Source organism: Phaenicophaeus curvirostris, chromosome 5, assembly GCF_032191515.1.
Source record: "Phaenicophaeus curvirostris isolate KB17595 chromosome 5, BPBGC_Pcur_1.0, whole genome shotgun sequence".
Classification (NCBI taxonomy): Eukaryota; Metazoa; Chordata; class Aves; order Cuculiformes; family Cuculidae; genus Phaenicophaeus; species Phaenicophaeus curvirostris.
In genome coordinates this window covers 17,782,503-17,809,392 of record NC_091396.1, presented here as the reverse complement: position 1 = coordinate 17,809,392, position 26,890 = coordinate 17,782,503, and the positions used below count along the sequence as shown (strand labels likewise).

The 26,890-nt window shown below is 46.9% G+C and overlaps 2 protein-coding genes across 2 annotated transcripts in view; one reads left to right on the top strand and one right to left on the bottom strand.

Annotated features, from left to right (window-relative positions):
• The window catches only part of CD81 (CD81 molecule), a 420,468-nt gene that overhangs the window by 221,165 nt on the left and 172,413 nt on the right, over window positions 1-26,890 (top strand). The gene's annotated exons all lie outside the window — the stretch shown is intronic.
• Window positions 14,102-17,372, bottom strand: INS (insulin). Its single transcript, XM_069857006.1, has 2 exons — window positions 17,186-17,372; window positions 14,102-14,238 (listed from the first exon to the last, which is right to left on the bottom strand). The coding sequence occupies exons 1-2, from the start codon at window positions 17,370-17,372 to the stop codon at window positions 14,102-14,104; spliced, it is 324 nt and encodes a 107-aa protein (XP_069713107.1).

Sequence of the window (26,890 nt, the reverse complement as noted above, 5' to 3'; positions counted from 1 at the left end):
AGGGGCAGGCAATTTGTTTTCTTGTTTAAACAAAACACTCTCTCATAATCATAATGAAGGAGGGGAGGCAAGAGCACTTGGCAAAGCAGCTTACACTAAGTGCACTTCACTAGAAATGTTTATACTCCGTCGCTGAAAAATCCACCAAGCATGGTGAAAGTGCAGTGCTGGCAGAGCAGAGGCAGGCGAGGTGGAGATTGTACCCCGAGTCAGGTCCCAGTCAGAGTGGGCTTGGGGATGTCACCAGCTTGTCCTGGCAAAGGCTCCCAGGGTCTCTCACACAGGGACAGCTGGGTGGTGGGACACAGAAAAGGGCACAACGGGCAGCTTTGGGCTTCCTGCACGTGGCTTACCAGGGACCACACACCCTTGAAAGTCTCATCTCTGCTGTCTCTTGTTGGCCACTGGGATTATTTAATCAAATGTATAGAAGGGGTTGGCATCTCCAAGTAGTGTTGCAGGGCAAATAGGCATAATGAAATCCTGTGTGATGGAGGGGAAAGCTCTTTTATGGTGCCAGTTGTGCTCCTGAAAGGTTCTAGTGGGAGAAGCAAGGGGTTTGTACAGATCCCAGCACTCCTGGAGCAGGAGACCTCACAGGGTAGAGCTCTTGGGACTGCTAAACTAATTACTCATTACTAGAAAGGTAACCCTCACCAAAAAAAGTACATGTAGCTTTTCAAAACAGCAGGTGGTATGCATGCATAGCACGTGCAGGCGTGTGTACATGTGCACACATGTATTTTTGTGCTGAGGGGGAAGCAAGTGCTTGGTTAAGTAAGTAGAGCCAAATGGCAGGTGATTCAGATGCTATCCTCTATTTCTGGCACCACTTTGATGATGCCACTTGTGTCCCCATCTCTTCATCAACTGAAGATAACAGGCTTCAAAAGGGAGCCGTGAATCAAGCCCTGAAGCCAACAAGCAAAGGGTTAACTGAATTCTCAAGGCAGGTGGGAGCACGAATCAGACTGGTTGATATCGCAGACACATTATTTGAAAAGTTAAGAAATTGTGGAATTCCTCACCTAATCCAACTTCCCCACAGTTTAAAGAAAACTGCAGTGCAAGATATCAGTGTGGCCAAAGGAGACCTCCCACAAACCTTTCCCTGCATAATCCGTACGTGAATATACACACCGTCAGCCACCTCCCATGGTGCTGGGCTTCTAATCCTCAGAGTTTGCTCTGGATGAAGTTTGTGGGATACAGCCCTGTATGATCAACCCTGTAATGCCTTGACCCAGGTGAGGTGGCTTCTCCATCCCTGTGACATTGTTTGTGTGCACTTCTTGATCCTCCCTCAACCCTTCAGTGGTCCCTTTGCCTTTGTCTGAGCTGAGTGCAAGGACATGCTGCTTGTATCTGCCACAGTAGCTAGAGAGTAGTTAAAAGTATCTGCATGAACAAATGTTTGGTGAGGCAACAAAAAAAATTTGTGGAAACAATGCTCTCAGCTTTAGCAGGCCCCAGTTTAGGGCGTTATGAGAGGTGGCTGTGGTGAGCCTCTGGCTATACAAATACCTGGACATGATTAATGATTAGCAAGTGTAGTTATACCAATGGAAGCTGCATCCCTGGTTCAAATCTGCCTGCTATTCCTCCTTTGATTTTCCCAGTGGGTTTCTTGCTGAGACATCTTGGTCCACCAAGATCTTCATGCGGAAGATTTTTATTTTTTTTTTTGCCTGGAAGTGAATTGCAAAGATTTTTGTTTGGATTTTTTTATGCATTAAAGGCAACCATTTCAAATATGTACAGATCACACGGGTGTTCTTTAGTCAAAACAAGCACAGTAACCACAAGAGGTGCCAGACTAGAACAACCTCTTCTCCACTAACTTAATCCAAGGGAAAAAAAAAAAAAGAAAAATATGTTTTCCAGAGGTAGAATTAATTCCTTTGTCTTTGGGTGTGATATAAGGAGAGAAAAATCTAGCAATGGGTAGCAGGCATCCCCTAAAAGGGACTTTCAGAGGAAAGCTTCTTTCCCTCCAAGAAACCTTATTGTTGGAGCTGGGGAATGATTTGAAGCCAGACCTGCTGGGTCCTACCCAGGGGCTTCCATCATCAGAGGTGATGAGTGCCTGCAGTTGCTGTTTCTTCCAAGCCACTTCAGTATCCCTTTCTGGGCAAACCTCACTGTTTCCAGTGAGTCAGCCCAGGGGCTTCAGGCTCATTTGGGTAGGCTGAGTACTGCCCGTGCTCCCTAATTAATTTACGTGAGCATCATCTCACATTTGCTTGAGTCACTGGGGTATTTCAAGAGCTCCCATCCCAATCCCTGGTTAAGACCCCACTTTTGTAGGGCAGCAGGTCCTGCCACAAGCCAGAACCACCCTGGGGAAGGCACTATTTCTGGGGATACTTCACTGGCCATCCCCACCCCAGCAATGCAATCGGGGCACAAAACCCCTCCAATGGCTGATGCCTGTTTCATAGCTGCTTTCTACCACCCACCACCACCCTTGCCATTCTTGGATACCCACATGAAAGCAGTAATACACTGTCGGGGGATACAAAGTAAAAGATGACTCACTGTAAAGCCTTTGCTCCCACCTTTGGGAGGCAACCAGATAGGGAGCAATCTCCTGGGGAAGGGGGGTGGAATTTAAGTCAGACTGATCTTTTTCTGAAAAACTTTCATTTAGTCTAAACAACCAGCTTGGGATGTTAGCACTTGGCTTTCAAAGTAAGCAAGCTTTTCTGGGCATGATTCTGCCAGGATAACAATGGCCAGATACAGTTTCTGGTCTTGGGAGTGAAAACAGCCCCAGCTCCCCACAATAAAAGGGGAAACCAGCCCCCGAACTTCACTAATTGTTTTGGAGTGTCTGCCCTGGCTGATCGGTAATTCATGGGGAGGCAAGAGCTGGGGAACAGTGCTAGTTTGCAAGTGGGCACAATTTGCATGAGGCCCCTGCAGAAGGCTAGAGCGGAGAAAATTACTTCCACCGTGCTTAGAGGGTTTTGGTGGTGGTTCCCACCTTCTGGACTGTTCTTCCTCCTTGCCACTGGCACACAGCCTCTGGTTAACAAACATGCTGGCCCCTGTGACCTATCTCTCTGTGGCCACCAGTTTGCAGCACCAGGGTTGATCCTGTGATGCTTTTAAAAGATCATCTGCTAGGGGTGAGGGTATTGCGAGCTCCTAAGCCCAGCAGAAGGATGGAGCTCCTTTGTGGGCGGCAGCAGCCCTGCATACAAACCCATCTGCCCTGGGCATGGGGACTCCCACAGCGGTGGGGTAGGAGGTGGAGGATACTGCCACAAGGCTGCAAGAGCCACTCAGACCAGACAGAACGAGTGTGAGCACTTCACTCAGTTTAACCTGGCTGCATTCCAGCTGGCTTCAGCTTTTGGTGCCTGGCTGGGAAGGCATCACTGCCACACGTCTACTGATACAGCAGCTACTTTCTCACCTGCCTTTTCTCCAGTTTCTCCGTGGCACAGGCTGTGGGGAGCTGGTCTCCCAACCACGGACTTTTTGTTTTATAATAATACAAACTGCTTAAGGCCCCTCTGACAATCACTTCTTCCAAGGGCTTCCTCTTAGGGGTTGCTCCCATGTTCTGCAACCACCCTGCTGTGGTTTGCAACTTTGTTGGGGAAGGAAAGCAAAGTGTGCAAGCCAGGATCCCGAATGGAGTGAAGAGAGCTCCACAATGAAGACAGGGGACCTGCAGCCCTGGTGAGAGGTTTCCTGCAGGACTTCAGCCAGTGTGTTGAACCTCACCATACCCCAGTAGGTACCCAAGCAGGACGTGCATGCTAGTGCCCCTGTGGCGCTGAGCTACCCAGAGGATACATGCTTTGACAATTAGAAATGGTCAGATAAAATGGTTTGCAGTGCAGGTTTTGTTACAGAGGCACAACGTGGTAGCCAAGGGGAAAGGCATCGCCCCAGAGCACCCACCACTCTGGGGGATTAATTCTTCTTTCACTTCTATACCAGGCATTGGGTGTTTTCAGAATGGGTATTTTATTAGCATGTGTCGAGGATATCATAGACTGATGGAAATTTTAGGGGGCTGGCCATATCTACAATGGATTTGCTGACAGCTTGGTCATGATTGTTGATTGTGACTGATCGTGATTGACCATAACAAAAGGACGAACTGATCACTCCTTGAGTCATTTTGCACTGATTTTTTTCCCTATTCCTTCACTGAACCCATCACTGCTTTTGCCACCCCATCTTTCTGAGGGCCCACCAGTTCCAGTTTGCCTTGGGTGAGACAGGCTTAGGATGTGAAGGAGTCACCCACATCACAAGCAGAGATTGGCTCTCCCTTCAGATTTTGTTTTGAGTAGCTATAAACTGGAAAGACCAGCCTGTCTTGGGCCAAGGCATTGCCATGTAAAATCTGAGACCAGCTACTGTGTAATGACATGGTGAGGCAGTGTGTCTTTTGCTACAGAGCTGCATAAGATTTCTCCTGACCCAGGCAGAAGATTAATTGGAGAGCAAGTACAGGGAGGAAGGAACAAGGACCTCTCTTTTCCTTCCCAGGGATTTATTCCCCTCATTTGATTCTGACTTTGGAAAGGGAACAGTAACATCAGCAGGCTGCCTGGGTTGGTGGCAAGGTTCACTGGTACATCTTGTCAGTGAGGGTGTACAGGCTGCAATATGAGGTTGTTTTCCAGCAGATATCTTCACTGTCCATTTCTCTGCCCTCATCCACATATTACTTTGCCCTGCAGAGGAGCCCCTTACAGCATCACTCCCTTGTGGCTCCCATCCCCTCTCTTTGTTGAGTGTAAATAATCACTGCCCGCCCACACCTTCTTCTCAGGGGATGAAGCAGAGAGAAGGGCCATGGGTCAGGTAGCACGGAGAGCATCAGGCACATGAGAAGCCTCAGACACAGGTTCTGAGTGGAGAAAGGAGGATTTTCTACATGTCACAGCCAAAGAATTGTACCGAGCTGCTCCTAGAACAAGCATCTGATGTTGAAGTGAGCAACTAGGTCCCATTGAACAAGCTTCATCTTCCATCGATTCAAGCAATGCAAATATTTCGTGTTGACAGCTGAACTGTCCAACTGAGTAGTAAACTCTTACCCACCAAACACCACTCAGTGCAGATGGGCTTAACTTCACCTACCAGACATTATATTTCTTAAGGTGTTTGGCCGCTGTTCATCATGAGGCTTCTCACACTCACCATCTTGGTTGCTACCAAATCTTTCTCAACTATTTTTTGGATCAGCTCACTGAGTACAGTGAGTTCTTTGCTCTTGAGTACAGTGAGTTCCTTGCTCTCCAGTAGAAGGGCAAGTTTCAGGCAGGTCAGGTCATTCCTGCTGCTCTTTTCTGCTTCTTCCTCCAGCTCCCTTTCATCTCTGATGTATTTAGTGGTGAAAATGTGGCCCATTGTCTTTTATCAGGCTCTCAATGGGCTTTGCAAGGGGTGTTAATCAGCCCAGGGTTGTACTAACCAGACACAGCATCTTCCTAACTCGCAGTGCTCTGCTTTCTCTACACAACCTCACTCTGCAAATGATTTAATGATGTATTTATCTCATCTACATCAGGATCCCGACGTGGGCTTGTCCTAACTCAATCCCAGAGACACCTGACGTAGTTACATTACTCTCTCTAGTTACTGATGTCTGCAGACACAAGTTACAAAATTGCCCATTGGTGCTTGGAGAGCCTTGATTTAAAAGCCTGTGATCCACACAGTTAAGAGAGGACTAGCCGTGAGTCTTTGCAGATGTGCATTTGGGTAACTAATTTTATTTCTATTATTGTATGTGAATGGAGATGTTCCCAAACCACTGAAAGATTTTGTGGAGAATAATTTAGACCCCTTTCCTGAGATAAGAGGTTGTTACAGACCCTGCCACGTGTTAAGTCTTCAGTTCACTAATGCAATACAAATTAGCTGTGTGTCGCTCTGTTTGGCCTAAATTCAAACGAAGCTCTGCCTGCAACACCCAAGCTTCTCTCAGTTCCCTGAGCTCCGGTGGTGACATGAGGCACAAGAACTAAGCTGATGTTGGGATGGAGGTATGAATTGCTTTGGAAATAAAATGCTGTTGTAATGATTCCTTGATAACTGAGTTGCAGCAAAGACTTGAGCTCGAAAGCAGCTGTAAGAGCGGAAACCTAGAACTGAACTAATGGGGGAATTTCACTTGATGGCTTAGAGCAGGCACTGCAGCATCTCCCACCCTGGGAATCCTCATGTCTGGTTCAGCCGGTACCCCAGGTCCCCAGGGAAGTTCGTGGCAGGTCCATTCCCCTATCCTGTCACAGCAGAGCATCAGCAGGGTGGTGGCACAGCCAGGATCAACCTTTATTTCAGCACCAGATCGCCCCGGCCAGGGTTTCTGGCGTTTTCCCGGCGCTCCCCAAGCCGTCCCGGTGAGGCAGAAGCTCTGAGCGCTCCCTCTGCTGGCTACAACATCATTTCCATTAGGGCCTAATCGCTGTCAAGAGGAGATACCGGCTGGGGTAGCGGCTGTCCCCAACAGCAGAAGAGCTGAGCAAAGCTGTGTGACCACAGCGCCGTGAAATGCCTTGCGAGCAGTCCTGACTGAGGATTTGAGGACCAGCCCAGTGGTAGCGCTGGGTAGGGAGGCATCCCAGCTTCCTTTGAAATGTTTATGTTTATGTTCAGGAGATATATCTGTGCTCCAGTCCTTCAGTTCCAAGGTGAGACAGAAGAATCCAGGGTTTTGTTGCTTTTTGAGGCAGGAGGTTATTGCGGAACTAAACCCAAGTCTGCTCAAAAGGGGATTTCTGCCTCAAAAACACATGCCCATCTGATTCAAAGCCCTCCATAGGTATATGCTGCATCCAAGGACATACGGGCAGGTAAATTTTCTGCATAGCATACAGTGGAAAGGTGAGCTCCAGGGTGGCAAGTGGTGATGAGGGTGCCCCAGGGGCTGATGATCTCTCTATAACTACCTGAAAGGAGGTTGTAGAGAGGAGGGTGCTGGCCTCTTCTCCCAAGTGACAGGGGACAGGACAAGAGGAAATGGCCTCAAGCTCCGCCGGGGAGGTTTAGGCTGGACATTAGGAGAAAATTCTTCACAGAAAGGGTCATTGGGCACTGGAACAGGCTGCCCAGGGAGGTGGTTGGGTCACCTTCCCTGGAGGTGTTTAAGGCACGGGTGGACGAGGTGCTAAGGGGCATGGTTTAGTGTTTGATAGGAATGGTTGGACTCAATGATCCGGTGGGTCTCTTCCAACCTGGTTATTCTATGATTCCGGCTTCGAGAGCATGGAGGTTCACAAATGCAATCAAAATCCTCCTTGGAAAAATACCACCTTTAAAAAAAGACCAGAGCAAGAGCAGCAGCAACCCAATTCGTCATAACTCCAAGTCGCTGGCTGTACAGGTGAGGGGGAGCAGCACGAACAGGAGCAGCTTGTGGGTCGACAGGCAGCCTACTCACAGCGCTCCAGATATCTCTGTGCTACCCCAGCTCCATTGGTCCCACGGCCTTGGCGCAAAGTCTTACTCCAGCATCACATCTTCAGCGAGTTTTCCTCCAACATATTGCATGGTCTGTATATATTTATATATGTATATATGTATCCCTTTTGGAAGAGGGGATCCCTGGTGCCCATGCCACCTTGCCCTGCCTTAAAGGGTGCTGCCAGGCAGCTGCAGACAGGGGTGCTGAATCCAGCTGTGTGCTGCCCTGCGCTCCATCCCCTGGCAGCATCTGGGACTGCAGGAGAAGGAAAACCACCACAGGAACCTGGTTTTAACAGATTCTCAGCATTTTTGTGGTGCCCTATTTCTGTGACAGAGCCACGAATAATTGCTTTGCCCTGAACAGATCTGTGAAACCTCAGGATCTTTTCCAGGTTGTGAGGACTGTAAAGCCCAACGGGAGAGGGTGATTTCCTCAGGAAAGGTTCCAGAAACTAAAGCTGCATACAGGCTAAAGGAAGAAATCAGAATGTAAAAAGCCTTTTTGGAGATGAAGAAGGCAAGTGATGTGAGGTTAGCAAGGGCTAAGGTGCATGGCTTGAAAGTCGCTCTCAGTCCTATATCCTCAAATGATATGCACAGTGAAATGGGGCAGTCAAAGCAATGGCTCTGCAGGGTGAAGATTTTAAGGGAAAACATCTTGAGAATTACATCAGAGCTCTGTAGTCCAAACCATAAAGGAAAAATGGGCATGATGTCCTCGCTCAATGCCACTCAATGTCCCCAGGGCAAGGTCAGCAATCTTGTGGGAGCAAAGGAGCTACTGGAGGAGGACTTCCTGAGAGATGCTTCAGCCTGTGACTATCCTCCTGCCTCCTCTGCATAAACCAGGCTGAGCCAGGTGTCTTCTCCCCACCCCAGCTGCACCAGCTGTAGGGTGACCTCCTCCCCTCCCTGTCACTGCTTCCTCATTGCTGAGAAGCACCCATGCTTTGGTCAGCCAAAATTCACATGAATGCACAGGGAGACACTTTGGACACCTGCCTTGGAACACCTGCACCGGGACGAGACTGAAAAATAATCTGTCTTCATTTCCTCACAATTTTGTGGGGTCAGATTTTTATCTTGTTTGGGTTGGAATTCATTATTTCAGGACAAGTTGCCAGCATTTGGAAAAATGTGGCCGGGTTTAGCTTGGAGAGATTTTTTTTAAAAAAGTGACTGAGGCGAGATAGGAACATGTGGCAGTTTGCACACTGGGTGTGCTTTTACTAAGCGTAGATCAGGTCTAAATCTGTTTCACCATGATTTCTCTCTCACCACTGAAATCAGAGGAAACCAAGGGTCCCAGACAGCATTTATTGGGAATAAATTTTTAAAATCCTCTCAGATGTTCCCATACCAGGTAGGAAAAGCTGGGAACTTTGGTACAAGATCTGCTAGCAGGCACTCCTACAGAGCCAGGAGCCTCCTGGGTCCCTGGCTTCAAAGTGAAGGAGGTTTCTGATAAGTGGAAAAAAGGGTAGATTTTTTTTTTTCCATTGAAACTTCCACAGAATGGCTTATCATCAGTGTAGAGTGGGTGGTGTCATTTATATTTGATTTTCCGTTTTCCGATTAGCAAAGAGGAAGTGCTATTTTCTGACAAAAAGTTACATTTCATAAGTTGATAGTTCTGTAAAACACCCCTAGCCCCAAAGTCCAGCATTACAAAGCTCAGACGACAACCACTTGGAAATCAAAAGCCAAATCTATTTCTATTATCTATTTTCTTTCAAAATCTGAAAACTTTTCATTGGAATTTTCAGTGAGAGCAACCATAGGCATCGTGGAATTCCTGGCATTTACCAGGTAGGAAAAAAAATAAAAAGCCATACTTTGGCCAGCTCTTTCGGTAACAGAATGGAGCTCAGAGTAGCCAAATGGTTTCCTTGTCTTCTGCCACCAGTCCTAAAGCTGGCTGGGTATGGAAGGAAAGGATTAACACTCGGATCATTTCCTCGTGTGCTCCTACAGGCTTGCTTTGCTTCCTGTTATTGTCTCAGGTTTGCTCCTGTCTGCTGTGCCCAACAGGACCCGGGAGGGCATTAGACTCGGTAAAAAACGGCCTCCTTCCTCCCTGCCACAAGCAGGGATAATTCACCCAGAGACAATGAGCTGGCAATGACTTTCCAGATCAATTTATAGCCTGACCTAAAGCTTTCTTCCTGCCCAGAGTGAAAGGAGAGGGTATTTTTTGTTCAGAATAAGTGTCTTTGGTGAGATTGGTCTGAATCAAAGGGGATTTGGGGTGCCAACACTGAATCTGCTCAGTGCATGCTTTTGAGCTCAAGTCATTACTGCAAGTCAGTTGTTAAGGAATCACACTGCAGATAAGGAGAGAGGCTGTAGACAGGTTTAAAATTTCCCCAAAAGCTGATAAGATAATTAAAAAAAAAAAAAAAGCCCAGGGTATAGTCTGGCTATTTCTTATACAAAGTGAACCTGTGGATTCCCCGGGGTAATAGATAGCATTCTTCTATCTGTGGCTTCCCAGAAAAGGAAATAATACAATGAGATTATCTCTGGGAAAGTGGCAACCTTGCCTTCCTCTCCAGATAAGCTGGAGCAGTGCAGCCCATCCAGCAACACGGAGGACGTGGTCTGTCACCCAGCCACTGAGAACCCCACCAGCTGGTGCCCTGCAGTGGCTCCCCTTCATTCCTGTTTCTGTGTGCATCGATCCCCTTTCCTCAAAACCAGAGTTGAGCCCTTTTGGATAAAGGACCACGCACGCAGGAAATGTCAGTAACTTTGGTCCTTTCTTTTCTAGGCGGTGTTAACAACTGGGCAGACCAAAGAGTTTGTCTTGCAATCCCCTAGCTGCTCAGCTTTCAATTCTCTATTCAAGCAGCATGAATGAACATAAGCCTTTATTTGCATTCTCTTCCAATTGCCCTGCGCCACTAGTGTGAGACCTTTGGAAGTTTGTGGCAAGAGCAGCAGAGCCAAGATACTTTAGCTGGGCATGATGCCCCACCACTACCGCAAAAATCACTTCAAAGCAAATGCTGAGTCAGAATAATGGGGGCTGAGTGCATTTTGCGTCCCAAAGATCAGAATGCAAAGCCCAGCAAGAGGAGGAGCAGGGAGGGAGGTCAGTGGATGCGGCATTTCCTCTCCCTGAGTCACTTCTCCTGCAGGAATTCATAAGGTTTGACGTCTCCCAAGCACATCTGAAAGCAGGGAATGGCCTAGGCAAGGGCACAGGAGTTTGAGGGGGTCTTTGTAAAGAAGTTAAGGACACCGTCGGCAATTGCTTGGGTGCAGTAGGGGGCCAACTGACCACCCTGCCACAGCACAGGATTGGCAAGAGAGCAGCATCATGTTTGCAAGCCAAATCGCTGTGTGCTCTGGTGTGGAAGTGGATAGGGTTGCTTTCAGGTTTCCTTCCCTGGGGTCCCAGAGAAAGAAGAAAAAGTACATTTGTTCTCCTTTGGCCTTCACCTTGCTGCAGCTTTTAAAAGTTAAGAGCTGGCCATGACCAAGGCCTTTATGCTGTTTTCAGTTCTGGAAAGCAAAGTGTGTTCATAAGGATTATTTTTAAGGTTTTCTACAGATTTTAAATTGATGCGGTATTTTCTCATGCACTTCTCAGGCGGCAGTGTGGCTCACCATATGTCATCCATCTCGTTTGGGGAGGAAGGGAGCAACAGAACCTACAGAGAGCTCAGTAAGGGCCTGAGTCCCCAAAAGTGACCTGGTCACCACTCCCTCTTCTTCCGTTCTTCACCATGGAACGTGCTGTCTCCTCTTTCTGGGAGGCAGAAAGGCAAGGGAATGATGGACAATGGGCATCACAAGCCCTTTCTGCTCCTCATCCTTCTCACTTCTGCTCCAGCCCTGGCTAATCACCAGCTGGACTCCTGGTGTGCCTAGACTCCCATCTCACTTAACATCCAAACCTGCTGAGAAAATATTAGACTGCATCTTGAACTGGGTGAGAGGATGGTCCTGCACCATCTTACAATTTCAAAACAATTACCACTCTGTGCTTGCTGAAACCTCCTTGAATTTTTTCAGCAGAAGGAGATCAGGCCACCCCAGATCAGCCAAGAGCCTAGTGGTTATCATGTGGTCTTGGGCAATCAGACGCAAAGGATGAAATCCCCACTCTGATGTCTGCAGAGTGGGCACCTGAACTTCCTACATCCCTTCAGCCCTTTAAATCCTGCCTTGCTGGAACCAGTCTAGTCCTGCAGGAAGTGCTGATTTTGATGAATCAACATTTTCCAGAGAAAAAACCCGTGGCATTTGCAGTTTCCCAACTAGTCCTAATTGAGAGCATTCAGAAAAAGCAAACAAACAAATAAGCAAACTAAACAATAGCAGAGGGCAGGAAACAAGCTGGGCATCTCCAAAGAGCTGTCCTCACCCAAGCATCATCGTTCCCAGGACAGGAATACCAGCAGACAAACAACTTTGGGGTGGACACAGGAAACACCACGCTCTCTTGCAGGAGCTAGACTTTGTTACAAGTTACTGCTGGTCCCTTTGGAGCGGAACATTTGTAGGCTATCTCTGTAATGCACGAAGTTATTACAAATTAGGGCTCTAGACTGCTCTGGGCTGCACCTGTCCTCACCATGACCCATGTGTTCCACTCCTAGAGAGGCCAGAAGTATCTCCACAGACTTGGTTATAAGTCTGTTCCTCCAGCTGTTTCCATCACCACTATGCAGCACTTGGAGAAGTGCTAGAATCAGTTTGGCACTCGAGCTTTTCCTACATGACCTCTTTCTCTTCCAGTATTCATACTTTCAGCCTTTCCCATCAGCAGACCTGTACAATTTTATCAGGCAGGTAGAGATGGAAATCTCAGATTTGCAACACAAAGTCTCAATCTTGTCTCAGAAGAGCCTCTCTGCAAACTTGCTTTCCATGGATCTCTGGTGCTGAGTGCATGATCTCACTCCTATGTGATGCAGGACAAGTTTGAGTGACTCCAACAAGCCTTGGGATTTCAGCCATGAAGGGGAGTACTTCTCTTGGATGTGCTTTCCCTCCAGACCACACAAGTGGACCTCGGGATGGCATCTCCTTGGGGCAGATGGTTGTGTAGGACTGTTAGAACTCTGTTGTGTTCCTAAATATGATGATGGGCTTACCATGAGCAATTGCTCTGCTGTTTTTTCTGCAGTAACACCAGTACTGATCTGATCCTGGGGTACCAGGACAGACAGGAGAACTGTTTCTAGGGACTTCTCTTTCAAAACTACTGGTCTATATGCTGTGAGGTTTGGTGGAAGCCAAGTAGCTCAGAAACAGCAAACATCTTGCCATGCTCTCATAACCACAAGATTTTGGCCCAAGGCTTCCCATCACAGTTGCAAGCTCTGCTGCTGGGAATATTCAGCAGGGCCCAGAGGAAAGGGTGATAGAGAAGGACAGAAGAGTGGTCGGGGGGAGAATCACCAATAGAGCAGCACTTGTGTGGCAGCTGCAGGAGGGAGGCCCCTGTCACAGGCTCTTTGATGCATCAAGGGAGCCTATATGGAGGGTCTCCGCAGCAAATCACTGGTACTTTCTAACTTTCTATTTTATGGCTGTGTTTTCTTCTCAGCAGTTCTTCTGGCTGCTCTTCCAGCCCTTCAGTTTGCAGTGGGTTTGCCAGTTTTCTGTTTATGATAGGAGAGGGAACAACGCATCCTGGCAGGAATGAAATGGCAGCTTCCGCGGGAGGCAGTCAGATCTGGTTTGGGAAAACAGGCTGTTAAAACCACAGCCTCTTTTCAGATAAACTTTCAAAATCTGCCACCAGCAAAATTCAGCCCTGTCCATTGCTGCCACCTCTGCCAGACTGTGACCGTTCACAGGATTCCCTTGGCAGAGGGCACATCACCCTTCCCCACTTTCTCTGCCACTCTAGCCAGCTGGCATTTTTGTGGCAGCTTTTCCTCCCAGAAACAGGCAATTTTGGGAGCAGACACTTGAAAGAGGTTTACAGTGACAGGAGCAGGGATGCTGCTGCCCTGAAATGCCCAGCTCCTGGCTAATACACTCATAACTCCTGTTGGATTAAATCTGCTTTCTACACATAACTTGTTAAACACTAGTGAAGGACAGGGACTCGGCCTGGAAAGAAGGGGGAGCAGAACAGGGAACTACATACACTTTCTACATTGGTCAGGGTGGTTGCCTGCAATTTTTCTGGGTACAATTAGTAGGTAACTTAATTATTTGCTTAATCTGAACTGTTTCCAGTACACAGTGAAGGAAGTTTGGTCTCCCAGCTGCCTTTCTATATTTGGGCTGTGAACTGCAGGAAGTGGATCAGCACGACATTGCCACAGATATTCCTCTGTAATATTTCCCTAGAAAGAGAAATCTTGTTCAAACCTCTCTGCCCTGTCCCCCGGGCACTGGGTGCTCTGTGTACCTGCTACTGTACTGCACAATCCTCCTCCCTCCCCGAGGGTCTATTTGGGTGGCAGAAGAATAATGTGAAATGATGGGTGGCTCCAGGACCTTTTAAAACTGCTTTACCAAGCACAGACAATGACATCTTATAGCAAACCTCAGTGCCCCCTCCCGAAGATGTAAACACATGAACTGGCAAAGTCATTCAAATAGATCAACAACATTTATTCAATCGTTTGAAGATGCAGTAACATAAGTGTGTCTATATCCACGGCCTGCAAGCTCCCCGCTACTGGCCTCTCCACTAGTTGCAGTAGTTTTCCAGTTGGTAGAGGGAGCATGTGTTTTGGCAGCATTGCTCAACGATCCCTCGCTTCACTTTTTCAAACTCCTCCTTCTGGAAAGGCAGCTCTCCTATCTCACCGTGCAAGGGACCGCTCACTGCTGGGGAAGAAAAAGATAAGTCATGGGACATAACACAGCATCAGCCTTAGCTATTAAGTCCCACCAAGACCCTCTTCTAGACACCAGATTTTTAAACCACAGTTGGCTGGAATATGGGGTAGAAGTTGCAAAACCAGGATGATGCTGTTTGTAGCACCTTTAGCATTTCCTCTCGCAAAATAATCCTGTGGTGCTTAGAAGGAGCCAAGCTCAGTGGATATCAGCAGTATGAGGGAGAAGGAGACACAGGGGCTTTATTGAGGCAGGCATGCAAAGAAGAGGAGAAACTCTACATACTTCCTGTGAGCAACTAATAAGATAAAATAGGCTGGTCTGCTCCGGGGAGATGAGTTGCTTGGGACTGTAGCCTGCCTCAGGCAGTCACCCACTCTTCTGGGAGCCTGGGCAAACAGCTGGGATGTCTGTGGCATTGCAAGGACAGTCCAGTCCTGGAGCTCAATGCATTTCCCAGCTGGTCCTGAACAGCCTGCTCCTGTTGGCTGCCTGGATGTAGCCTCAAGCTGATAGCAAAAGCATTTTTGTGTGTCTGTGTTCACAGTTGGGGACAAGTTTTTAGAAGGAATGATAAATTGAGGTATTTGGACACAGACAAAATTTCATCCTTGTTTGCTGGTGGAAACTTGAAGACTTGTGCACAGAGCTGTTTAAGTTTCAGTTTTCTGGTGAAGATACAGAAAATGACAAACAAACCAGTGTTTTTTTCCTATAGGAAGAAAAGAGGCCCTAACAACAAAAAGGAAGTGCCTGAAAAGCAAGAATGAGATGAGGTTTCCAGGGCAATATAAAAGTACAGCACAAGATGCAAAGTCTCCAAGCCCCGAAAGTGTGATGCAATGAATGAGGCACAAAAGTAACAAGAAATCATTATGCTACTGTGCTAGGAGAAAAAAATGGGAAAGGTTTAGTCCAACATTAACTAGAAGAGGAGCTAACTAGTTGATGTTTTGAGATTTACTTTTCATCCTTCTAGCCGCCAGCTGTGAGCAGGCTGTAAACACAACCTGCTTGTGTGACAAAGAGGTGGCAGCTCAGGCAAAATTCCTGGAATGAGAGGTGGAAAGCGCTCAGATGCTTTCAGACTGCTTGGCCCCAATTAAATGCTCAATGTAGTATTTAGGGAACTGGCTAACCAAACTTCTGACCCATTCACAATGGTCTGCAGAAAAAATCATCAGAGAAGGGGGCAACTAACGGCTCAGCTGGCCATTCAAAACAAATCATGGCAAGCCTTCTGGTATGATATTACTTGTTTCACCTTCTGAAGACCTCCAAGACTTTCATAGGATGGTTGGATACACAGGAGAAGGAATCAGATACAAGCAAAACCAGGACGTGATGGAAAGAGAACCGGTGGGAGAAGTGTATTGCAAGCCAAGAAATGTTAAGTAATAGTCCTCTTGAAATGAGAAGGTTGAAATGACTGGATTTGGCAGGGAGTCCCTTCACTTCAGTCTCCATTAGTAAGTAGGAGGACAGAAGAGAGTGTACCTACTTGATTCATAGAGGAGCCAAAGCTAGGAGGAACTGCAGGTACCCGTCTCCAGGAGAGAGATAATCCTTGCATTACAGCTAGAACATTACAGGTCCTGTCCCCTTTTAGATGCAAACACCATATCGAAGAGCAGCTCTCTGCACTGCCTCATCCCACCGGCACTGCCATGCAGACACAAAATGCTGGACCAGAGACACTGACCTGGCACCAAATGTTTGTGGGCAAGGCTGTCATCTCTTCCTGCTTCTTGGCCCTTGTACTCATCCCTAGTCCAGGGGTCCTAAAGAGGGGAACCAGAGCAGCCACACCAGCAGTTCTCTACCATGAAATAAGAGATGATATAAAACTGTGGGGGCTGCAAGCCTCTTGGAGGGCAAGGTTAGGGCTAAAAATTATCTTTGAAATTATTGAAATGATAGGATGATTTTCAGTAAGAAAAGGGCAATACGCTGAAGCATAAACTCCTTTGTGCATCCAGGATGAAGGTTTGACTGTGATAGCAGTCTTTCAGGGACTGCTGATCCACCCAAAGGAGGGCCAAGACATCCAAGAGAGACAGTGATTGCTATCAATCATCAGTGCTGTTTTGAAAAATGCAAACTACCTATATCGCCAGGAACATGGTGTGAAAAAATTTGCAATATAATTCTTCCAGTTTGCTCACTCTGCTTGGCACAGGCAAGGTCTCAGCTAGGGTCCTGTGTGCTTCAGGCATCACTAGTCAGTAAGGATGTGGACGAGATGCAGAACAATTTGCATGGACAGAGATCTAGAACATATGACCTAAGAAGATTGTGGGGGAGTGCAGAGGGGATTTAGCTGACAGCAGGTTAAAACTAGACATGGGAACAGTCTTCAAATATTTTGAAAAGTGGCCATAAAGAAGGTGTACACTCTTCCCCATGTCCACAATGGGGAAGATAAGAAGCCATTTATAAAAAGGGATATTCAGGTTAGATACTGGGAAGAAAAACACAAGAAAAAAGATCTGTTAAGTACTGGAAAAGGCAGTTTCAGTTGGCAGAAGAAGCTTCCTCACTGGAGGTTTTTATGAATATACTAGACAAGCATGGGTCAGGAATAGGATGTGAGCAACTGACTCTGCCTTGGGGCAGAAGACGGCTTCCAGGGTTCCTTCCACCTTTATTTTCTATGAACAGTCCCAGGCTGGTGTAATGGTCACACAAAGAAATAACCAAGTTTGAGCTTTCAGCCACAATTCCTTTTGCCTCATAAATCCTCTTTCTCTGCTTGCCCTCCCATCTGCCTTTTTAACCCAAAGAGCTTTTCATTGGCAATGTGATGATGTTGGTATGTTTAAGGTATTCCTGGCATTCCCCGTCAAGGACATTCCTGGTGTCACAAAGATAGGTGGTTGTTGCCTTTTGCATAGCATAGCATATGACTGAGTTCAGGGTCAGTCTGACTTACCTAGAGGCTGCTCAATGTCCCGTCGGGCTTTAGGGGAGTAAAAGAAACCCCGCTCTCCACACACCAGGTAGAGAGCCTCCACCAAGTGGGAGCCACAGAGGTGCTGGTTGGCTACAGCATGGCTGGTCCCAGGGCCAGAAAGAGCAAGGAGGGCCAGGAGAGGCAGTGATCGGATCCAGAGAGCCATGGTGAGGCCTAGGGTTAAGAGGGAGAGAAGACACAAGGAGGTCTAAGAGGGAAAAATAGGGTGTCATCAAGCATCTTGCATCCTTCAGCTCCTTTGGCATGAAAATGAGACCAAAGTAGCTGAACCTTCTAAAGTTGTCCTAGCTTGAGAGGGAAGGAGAGATTTCTACATCGGTTTTTATGACTTAGAGTAAATTAATAATATTATAACCAAAAGTCTATCTCTATCCTTATCCTCACATCAAATCTGGCCTCCCTGCTGTCTTTCCCCAAAAGGCCAAACTAGACTGGAAGAGCCATCCCGCTGAGCCCTGTAACATACGTGCCCAGGAGAGCTGACACCTTCAGAGGAAAAACTCTTTCAAGTGAGGAAGGGCTTCTCTTTATGACGATGGTGCAAAACCAACACAACACGCTCAAAGACCTGAGAAGAACCACTTTCTTGGGCTGTTGAGTGGACACTTTTCACCACTAGCTGTGAATTTAAGAAAACATCTCTGCAAAACAGGTAAATGCTAAAAGGGCAGCAATCACTTACCCAAAAAGCGGCAGCAAGAAGCAGAGAGGAGTTTGCTCTGAAAGATGAAAACTGTTTGCTTGGTAGTAACATCCCTGTTCTCTTTTTCCCATATTTATATGCTTTACATTAGCTCAGGTGATAGAAAAGCTAGCATGAGCCCCACCTCCTTGATGACTCTCTAGCCAAAATTTTTGCTGCTTGTGCACATTAATTTCCCTCCACATAGCATCAACAGGTCTTCATGCAAGTTAAGGTAGAAGCAACAGTTTGCAGTTTCCATCTCATTTCATCCGAGCTGGTTTTGCTTCCCTGAAGCTCTGTCCTGAGCCATCAGTGACCCTTTTAGCAGGAGATAATGGTGCTATTACAGCTGCAATGATTACTAATTACACTAATGCTGGCAATAAGCACCGCTGGCATTGAGGTAGCTCAACAGCTGTTTCTAGAATGTAAGATTAAAGGCAAACATGTTAATTTGTTTGATTAATATCACCTTGGAAAGTATGCAACGATGGGACCAAGTTGTGAGACCACGCAGTTGTCAGGTGTTAGAGGAAGGAAAACACTGTACTGAGCTGAGGCTATCTGCACCCCCACTCATGGACCACACGGCACACGGTGAGAGCCACGTGTCCACAGCTTGGTCTGGGAGTGATAACTGCGTTTTTTCAGTGCAGGGCCAGAGCTAGAGCATTTGAAATTTCATACGTGAAAAAATAAGACTTTCCCCCTTTGCTCATTGAAAGGCAAGTCCCCTCCTCACGTGCTTCTAATTCCTGTCTGGCATTAAGCAGAGCAGAGACTCAATCTCTGCCATTGGCGGGTGAGAACTCTGAGCATCTCACCTCTTCTGTCTGAGGCTCTGCACAAAACTGTGTCTTGGACACCAAGAAAACATTTCTAGTTAATCCCAGTGAAAACCAGGAGAGAGCTGATGATCCCCATTCTGGCTCATAAACTCACTTTTAATAGGAGATGATGGGCCAGGGGTGGTCCACTAGTTCTCACGGATCTAATTTTGGCAACAGATCTAACTCAGTCTCTCTTTCGCAACATTAGCCCATCTTTTTTGGTTTTTTATACCTCTGTGCTCAAGTTTTCTGCCACCAATAACATGCTCGTACCTTTTTCTGCTTAAAGAGTTTATGTATACATGCATATATACGTATACACATATATAGATATTTCTGCCTGAAAAGGCCCATTTTAAATGCTGGGGATGAAATGACCTTCAAAATTCCCACTGCTCCAAATTTTAAGACTATTAATGCTCAGTACCACTAAAAAGTAGACATTTGAATCTGTTTGAACTCTGCTGTTCGTATAACTTTGAATAAACCTGATTCTCCTTACATGGTATAAATCAGAAGGAAGTTCACTGAAATCAGCAGAATACCTCGAGACTTGAACCAGACTCTTGATTCTTGAGTAGCCAAAGCAATTACATCCATCAGCATCTAGGAGGTAGGAAGTCCCATATGTCCCTATCATGGCTTTAAGTGAGAAGTATCATATGTTTGCTAAACGGCTGTGATTGCAAAAAGGCTCATGAGAAGTGCTAAATCTCTGATGAGCATATGAAGAGGGGACTCATTTGCTAAAACGGATGTGAGACAGGTTATCAGTTACACCCCTTGCCATGTAGGTATTTTTGGCCTCCTGATAATAAATCCAGGTTGTGATGCTCAACTACAGTTAATAGCATCTCTGCATGATGTGCAACACTATCTCTGTCTCCCTTCCCTTCAAAAAAGGTATTGGATGTACTTGAATGACCTAGTAGTATACCCATGAAGAGGGTCTCAGGTTTCACCAAGATATGAGTACAGGGAATTCACTTACTCAAACCTTTTTTTCTATCAGGGTAAGATGAAGAATTAGCAGCTACGCAGGATGAAACCTGGCATTTTACCCCATTTGAAGCAGGTTGTCAAGGCCAGGACCAGAAGCCTTGGGCCATTCACTGTTCCCCCAGAGCAGGGAGCCCCCACCTGGCCTCTCACACAAAGAGAATGACTTGCAGAGTTACTCTCCAGTTCTCCTTTGCAGTCATTTTCCTGCTATCACCACATTGCGTGAAGTTGGATGGACCTCAGTCCAGTGGCCACCTTGTAAAGGCTCCAGAGCAGGGTGTTCCCCAGGTTAGTCACATGCTGAGATTTGTTATTTAGGGCTCTCCTTCTTGCACTTTTGAATGTTACCTGAGTTCACTTGAATAGTGGGACTTTGTAAGGAGGCTCCTCTGTCTGCTGTCTTCTCCCTTCTGAGCAGCATCCCTGCTGGGCTTCCCCCTTCCCCAGGGCTTACCCCACTGATGTAGCAAAAAAAGCTATTTTATTTTGTGTGGTAAGTGCCACGTTATTAGTCTGTTGCTTCTCTTAACCTTGGCTAACCAAATCCTAGAGGTAGCTTTGAAATGCTTGTGGCATTTCTGCAGGATGCCCCAGCAGGGGAAGGGCTGACTGTACCCAAGCATTCAGGAATCCCTCTTAGCTCACTGTAGCTTGGGTGCAGAAACCAGCCTATAGATTTATTGGAAGGAAAAAAGATTTCATGCTGGCTCAAAGATTGTCATGGGCCAAAGTTTTGCAAAACTTTCCTACTATGACATTTCTTTTTCCTTTACAAAATAGAATCACTTTAATTTTTTATTGGAAACCATATTTTCTTACCATAAATGGTCCTTTGGAATATGAAAAATGCTAACAGTGATATAAACAGATATAATGGATATAAACCATGAAAGTTTTGTCTTAGAGGGAAAACTCCCATTTCAGCAGTGAACTGAGAGAGGGAGCCAACAGGGAAGCCCATTTCTCAATGAAAAATCTTTTTCTACAGAAAAATCTCAGCTCATTCCTTCAAGGTTGGGCTTCCCCATGAATTTCATGTGATTGGGTAGTGACAGGCCAAATGTCCATCCATTGTTTCAGTTCCACATGCCTCCCATGACACTCTTAGATCCTCAGCTCCATGTCAGTCTCATTTGGCTGAATTGGGGAGCGGCTAGGTGGGAGTGGGCTGCTCCTGGATCCTGCCCTTCATGCTAAAACTCCTCTGGACGTGACTTGAAACCACTTCCCTCACTCACATCCCCCCAGCCCCAAGCAGTTGCATCAGTGGGATTGAGGTCTAGGCAATCCCCAGTGTCATGTAATCAAGTTTTACAGTCTATTGCCAGCACAATAAATTCTTTACTACTGTAGATGTCTAGTATTTTCAAACCCTGTCCTGAAAAAACAATAAGCCTGCTACAAAGGAACTAGTTAACAATTACAAGTTTGTGCAAGTTTTACTGACAGCAAAGCTCAGGTCTGGAAGTGAGCGAGTTCTGAGAGAGCACCTGGGAACCCCAAAATGTCACCTACATCCCCACTGCTGTGCTCAAGCTCAGCAGCCACCACTAAGGCTGCTCTGTTTGTCCTTGGGTGTGTGCCGTCCCAAAAGCAGAGCAGAGAGCACCACAGCACAAATTCAGCAGCTACTGAAACACACATCCCTGGAGGAATCACTGCTTGCTGATGCACCCCTGTGTTGTAACAGCAACCTGCAAAAGCCAAGGCACCCAGAGGGGTCTGTAACCCCAAGAGCGGCTTTTAGGGGTGCCCAGCCCCTGGGAGCTGCCCCAGAATGGCCGCTGGTAGCTGAGGATAGCTAGTTGAGACAATGTGTTCAAGGACATGGGCCATTTGATCTAGATTGTAGTTTTTTGCCTGGCTTGGGAAAATGGGGACTCCCTAGAGCGTAGAGTTTGCTGCCCCCAGCAGCAAGGCTAGCATCCTTGATGCTTTATGTCTTCATGTGGTTTCCAGAAACTGTGTTCCCACGGGCATGTCCAAGCAGTAGAACAGCAGTGTGCTACTCTGCCAGTGGCAGTGGTGCAAGATGAAGGGTGGAGAACCTGGAACCGAGGAGCGTACTAAAACATGGGAATGCTTACAATCAAATCCTGCAATATCTGCAGAGATAAGTGGCAGGTGGGGCAGTCGCCACGGGCTCAGCAGGGAGAGGAGGATGCTACAGCAAAGGGTGAGGTTCTGCAGCTTATCTGGAGCCACACAATGAGAGATGCCCTTGCTTCAAAAGGGGCATTGTGCAAGCAGGGAAGGAGACTGCTCACTGGGATATAAGTAATCTCAGCTGCTCCTGTAGACTAATCCAGGTGGCCGCCTGGGTGCAGGGTGTGTGAGCCATCCCCATCACCCTGCTGGCCACCAGGCCCAGGGGAGGTACTCCTGCCAGACCATAGATTTCCCAATATTCCAGTCTCTTACAGACCAGGGATGTCATCTTGCTGCTTAGAGCACAATGGATCAATCCATAAAACAGAGGGTGTAACCCAGAGCCCAGCACAACCAACAAGGTCCGACCCATTGGTTTCTGTCACCTTTGGGTTAGCTGCTAGCAGGGGAGAGGGTCATTACTACATCTGCATGTCTGGAGATAGGGTTTACTGGTAGAACATGCTACAGAGAGCAACTCCAAAGAGCCAGTAGCTTTCATTAGAGAACAAGAGAGTTTCCCAGGTGTGCTGTGTCTCTGAGAACTGCCTTCTGCAACCCAAATCCTCTGGCTACCCTCTAGCACATCACATTTCTCAGCACGGAAATGCTGAACTTTGGCCACCCCAGGTCACCTGGGACCGTGGAATCTACAAATTGGTTTGGCTGTACCTTGCTCAAGCTCCCCTCGTTTCTCCAGGTACAGTACTTCTCCAAGTATAGCTACCCAAGCAAAATAGAACAAATTTAATGATCTCTAGAATAAAGCTCCCAAAATTTCTCCCATCCACCTTAGGAAGAGCATATGCAGGTTATAAATATAGATGGAAAAACAACATATGTGTCTTTTAATCCCATTAAAATATTACTGGCCATATATTTTTTGAGAAGGTAGAGGAGAAAATAGCACCTAAAAGCTGCTAATAGTTTCTACACATAGCTATTAGCAGAGGCAGCAGAACAAATTAGTTTGTTTATCAATGACGACAAGTTGAAATCTGTAGCTATTAATGGCCCAAAAGTAATCCTTGGTGTAGATAGAGAGGCATTAGACGAGGTGATGACACCCTGCTGCAGGACAAGTGATGAACAACAAAAGTAACAAATAACTTCCACATTGTCGATAAGCAGTGGAAAAATAGCTTGATCAGCACCAATCCAAAAAATACAAATTTTCAGCACTTCTTTATGTCATGGAAGTCCAGGAGAACACTGAAAGAGGATCTTGACCCGGTTCTTAGGAAACAACCATGAGGCCATTGAATCCATCAGGGATTTTCTCCAGTGTCCATAATTGTAGGCACTCAAATCCCATGGTGCCACCATTACGGCTTCCACAGCAGGCACCACTTGGAAAGCAAAGGCGTGGATAACCAGGAGAAGCCTTTGTTAAAACAAGCAAGAAGACCTGGTCCTTGGCCACAGTGCTGGAAAGCATGAGAGCAGGAGCTATAGCAGAATGTAATGGGTACTATAATCACCAGAGGCACCAAAGAGGTAAAGAGAGAAATGCCAAAAAATGAAGCAATAGTTTTCACTGGCTCAGATTGGATTTATCCCCTGCTGTATAGTTGTCTCACGGATTGAAAATAAATCACTGTGTCACGTATTTCTGTATTTTCTGCCACTGCTCATCTCTGCAGCTGTGTATGTACTGTGGACATCTGCCATGGTTTCCCTAATGATAAAATTAGGGGCTGCAAGTGATAATGTAAGAAGATATTGAGGAACAATGTGCTTATTCTTGCATGACACTATTTGCTGAGATTAAATATAAAGGTTTGAGACGTCGTTTTCTAGAATAATCTTTATTTTAAAAGCCTCTGTTTTGCTATTAGGGTGCTTTTGGAGATTTTGGCTGACACTGCCCTGATGCTGCTGCTCTGAGTCTCCACTTTTCTCCAGAAGATGTGTCTTGCCATCTTGAGATGCAGCGCAGTTCTTTGTCTTCACCAGGTGCTCTGAGCGTTATCAGTTCAGATGCCTTCGGATAGGTTGGGACCTGAAACAGGCTCTGTGATTTCTTCCTTCTTCCCCCTCACTCCCACAGTGTCACCATTGTGGGAGCTGGTGTTCCACCAAGCAGCACAGCTCTGCATCAAAGGACCTTCCTAACACAGCATCTGGCAGTGAATAAAACCCAACACGCCAATGCTCTTGTGAGTGGTGTCCGCTCCAAGGGTTCCATCTCCCTAGCATTGTTGCTGGCTGCCATGGTTATTCCTCACTCCCACTGGGGCCAGGAGGCACTGAGGACTTGCATCAGGGCTGATTCCCTGCCTGCTGACAGTCAGCCAGACCCCAGTGTATAATGCTCTGATCCCTCCTGCCAGGGCATAGGGACTTCCAGGTCCAATATCATTAATTATCAATGGATAAGTGGGTTGTTTTGAGCAGTTAAATCTGCTTTAAGGACTTGAATGCACACCAGTAACCAGTCCATAGGCTTGCCTGTGGGTTCCTAGACAAGGAAGTGTAAATCCTACTGATAAGTCTTGTTAGTGTTAAGGAGCTGTGGAGGGGGAGGCAGGGGGATTTTTGGAGCCAGGCACAGGGATCTCAAGGGGCCAGGAGGGATGAGCCCACCACTGCAGTTCCCTCCGCCTGCCTGAGAGCCCCTGGACAGGGGGAAGCACACGGGTGCTGCGGGAAGTCAGGGTCAGGCTGATTTACAGCAGCTGAGGAACCGGAGCTGGTAATTCAAAGTTGCCGCTTATCGGTGTTTAGAAAGCAAACTCCAATCTATTGGTTAGTGATTTGGCCTTTGCTGTAAATAGAGGGGCCCAGTGCTTTGCTCTGACATTTTTGTCCTTATTATCTTGTCTCCGTCTCCAAGGGAGGTGGGATTGTTATTTAAGGCTGACCTTAGTTGAAGGAAAATGAACAACTCCCTTACCCCACCCTGTTTTTCTCTCTGCAGTCCTGGCTAACAACTGTTGTATTGAAGTATCTGTGAGATACTTAATCCTCCACCATCCCTGCAAATATTTTGTAGATCAATTCAACCTGGTGTGCCCAGAGAAAATAATTGCAAAGACACCAAGTAGTTCTAGTGCCAGGAGTGAAAAAGTGGTCTTTGTATCATTATCCCTCCAGGAAAATCAATGAGGGTGGGCCTTGAGTCCATCAGACACTGGAGCTCACCACTGAGTCTGTCCAGTCTTGCATCACTGTGGTTAAGATCTAATTTAAACCCGTATTTCACATGAGTTTCAAAACAGTTTCTCCGCCACAATCTGAACTTCTGAATATGACATTCAGAAACACATGATAGAGGCTGGTCGGAGCTGCAAGGGTTAGTTTGGATTTGGGGTCTGTGTGCTGGAAATTTAGATCTGGGCACAAAACCTCCACAGCTCTATGGGAGAGTATTCAGGGATGCATGAGCAGTCTGGGTAGGTCCCACTCCTGTTGGCATGTACACGATTTTGGGAGGCTTGCAGTACAGAAGTCAACGTGTGCATGTGCTGCATCTGCTCCTGGGTGACATGCGCTATGTACGAGATTGTCAAAGTGAATTCATTAACAAAGACATAAAGAAACCTCCATTTCAAGCATAGCACTTGCAAGTCTGAACAATCGTCTGATCTCCAAGCTCTCATTTTATTAACGTGCCACTGCCAACTGTACCAGCTATACAAGGAGATCACTGCAAGGCTATGGTAGCACATTGAGGTGCAGTCACATGGGGCTTTAAATTCCTTACCTAATCTTTGCAAGCCTGTCTATTCAGTTAAGAAAAAACAAAAACAAAAAAAACCCAAACAACCAAAAGAAATCTCCTGGTCACATTTCAAGATCTTTCCATCATCTACCAGCAGTCCTGGCTGACTGGGGAAGTTCCACTGGACCGGCGGCTGGCAGATGTTACACCCATTTACAAGAAGGTCCAGAGAGAGGATCCAGGAAACTACAGACCTGTCTGACCTCAATGCCAGAGAAGGTCATGGAGCAGGTTATCTTGAGTGTTACCTCACAGCATACACAGGACAACTGGGTGATCAGGCCTACTCAGCATGGGTTTATGAAAGGCAGGTCCTGCCAAACTAGCCTGATCGCCTCCTATGACAAAGTGACCCACTTGATGGATGTGGGAAGGGCTGTGGATGTAGTGCATCTGGACTTCAGTAAAGCCTTTGACATGGTTTCTCACAGTATTCTACATGAGAAACTGGCTGCCACTGGCCTGCACAGGCACACACTATGCTGGGTAAAAACTGTCTGGATGGCCAAGCCCAAAGAGTGGTTTTAAATGAAGTTAAATCCAGTTGGAGGCCAGTTACAAGTGGGGTTCCCCAGGGCTCAGTGCTGGGTCCAGTTCTCTTCAGTAGCTTTATCAATGAACTGGATGAGGGGATTGAGAGTACCCTTAGCAAGTTTGCAGACGACACTAAACTGGGAAGAAGCATTGATCTGCTGGAGGGCAGGGAGGCTCTGCAGGGGGATCTGAACAGGCTGGATTGATGGGCTGAGGCAGTGGGATGAGGTTTAACAAGGCCAAATGCCGAGTCCTGCACTTGGGACACAACAGCCCCATGCAGCGCTACGGGCTTGGGGAAGAGTGGCACAGAAAGACCTGGGGGTGTTGGCTGACAGCTGACTGAACATGAGCCAGCAGTGTGCCCAGGTGGCCAAGAAGGCCAATGGCATCTTGGCTTGTATCAGAAACATCGTGACTAGCAGGACCAGAGAAGTGATTCTGCCCTTGTACTCAGCACTGTTGCGGCTGCAACTCAATTACTGATTTCAGTTTTGGGCCCCTCGCTATAAGAAAGACATCAAGGTCCTGGAGTGTGTCCAGAGAAGAGTGACGAAATAGGTGAAGGGGCTGGAGAACAAGTCTTACGAGGAGCAGCTGAGGGAAGTTGTGGTGTTTAGCCTGGAGAAAAGTAGGCTGAGGGGAGACCTTGTCGATCTCTACAACTACCTAAAAGGGGATTGTAAAGAGGTGGGTGTTGGTCTCCCAAGTGAGAGGTAACAGGACAAGAGGGAATGGCC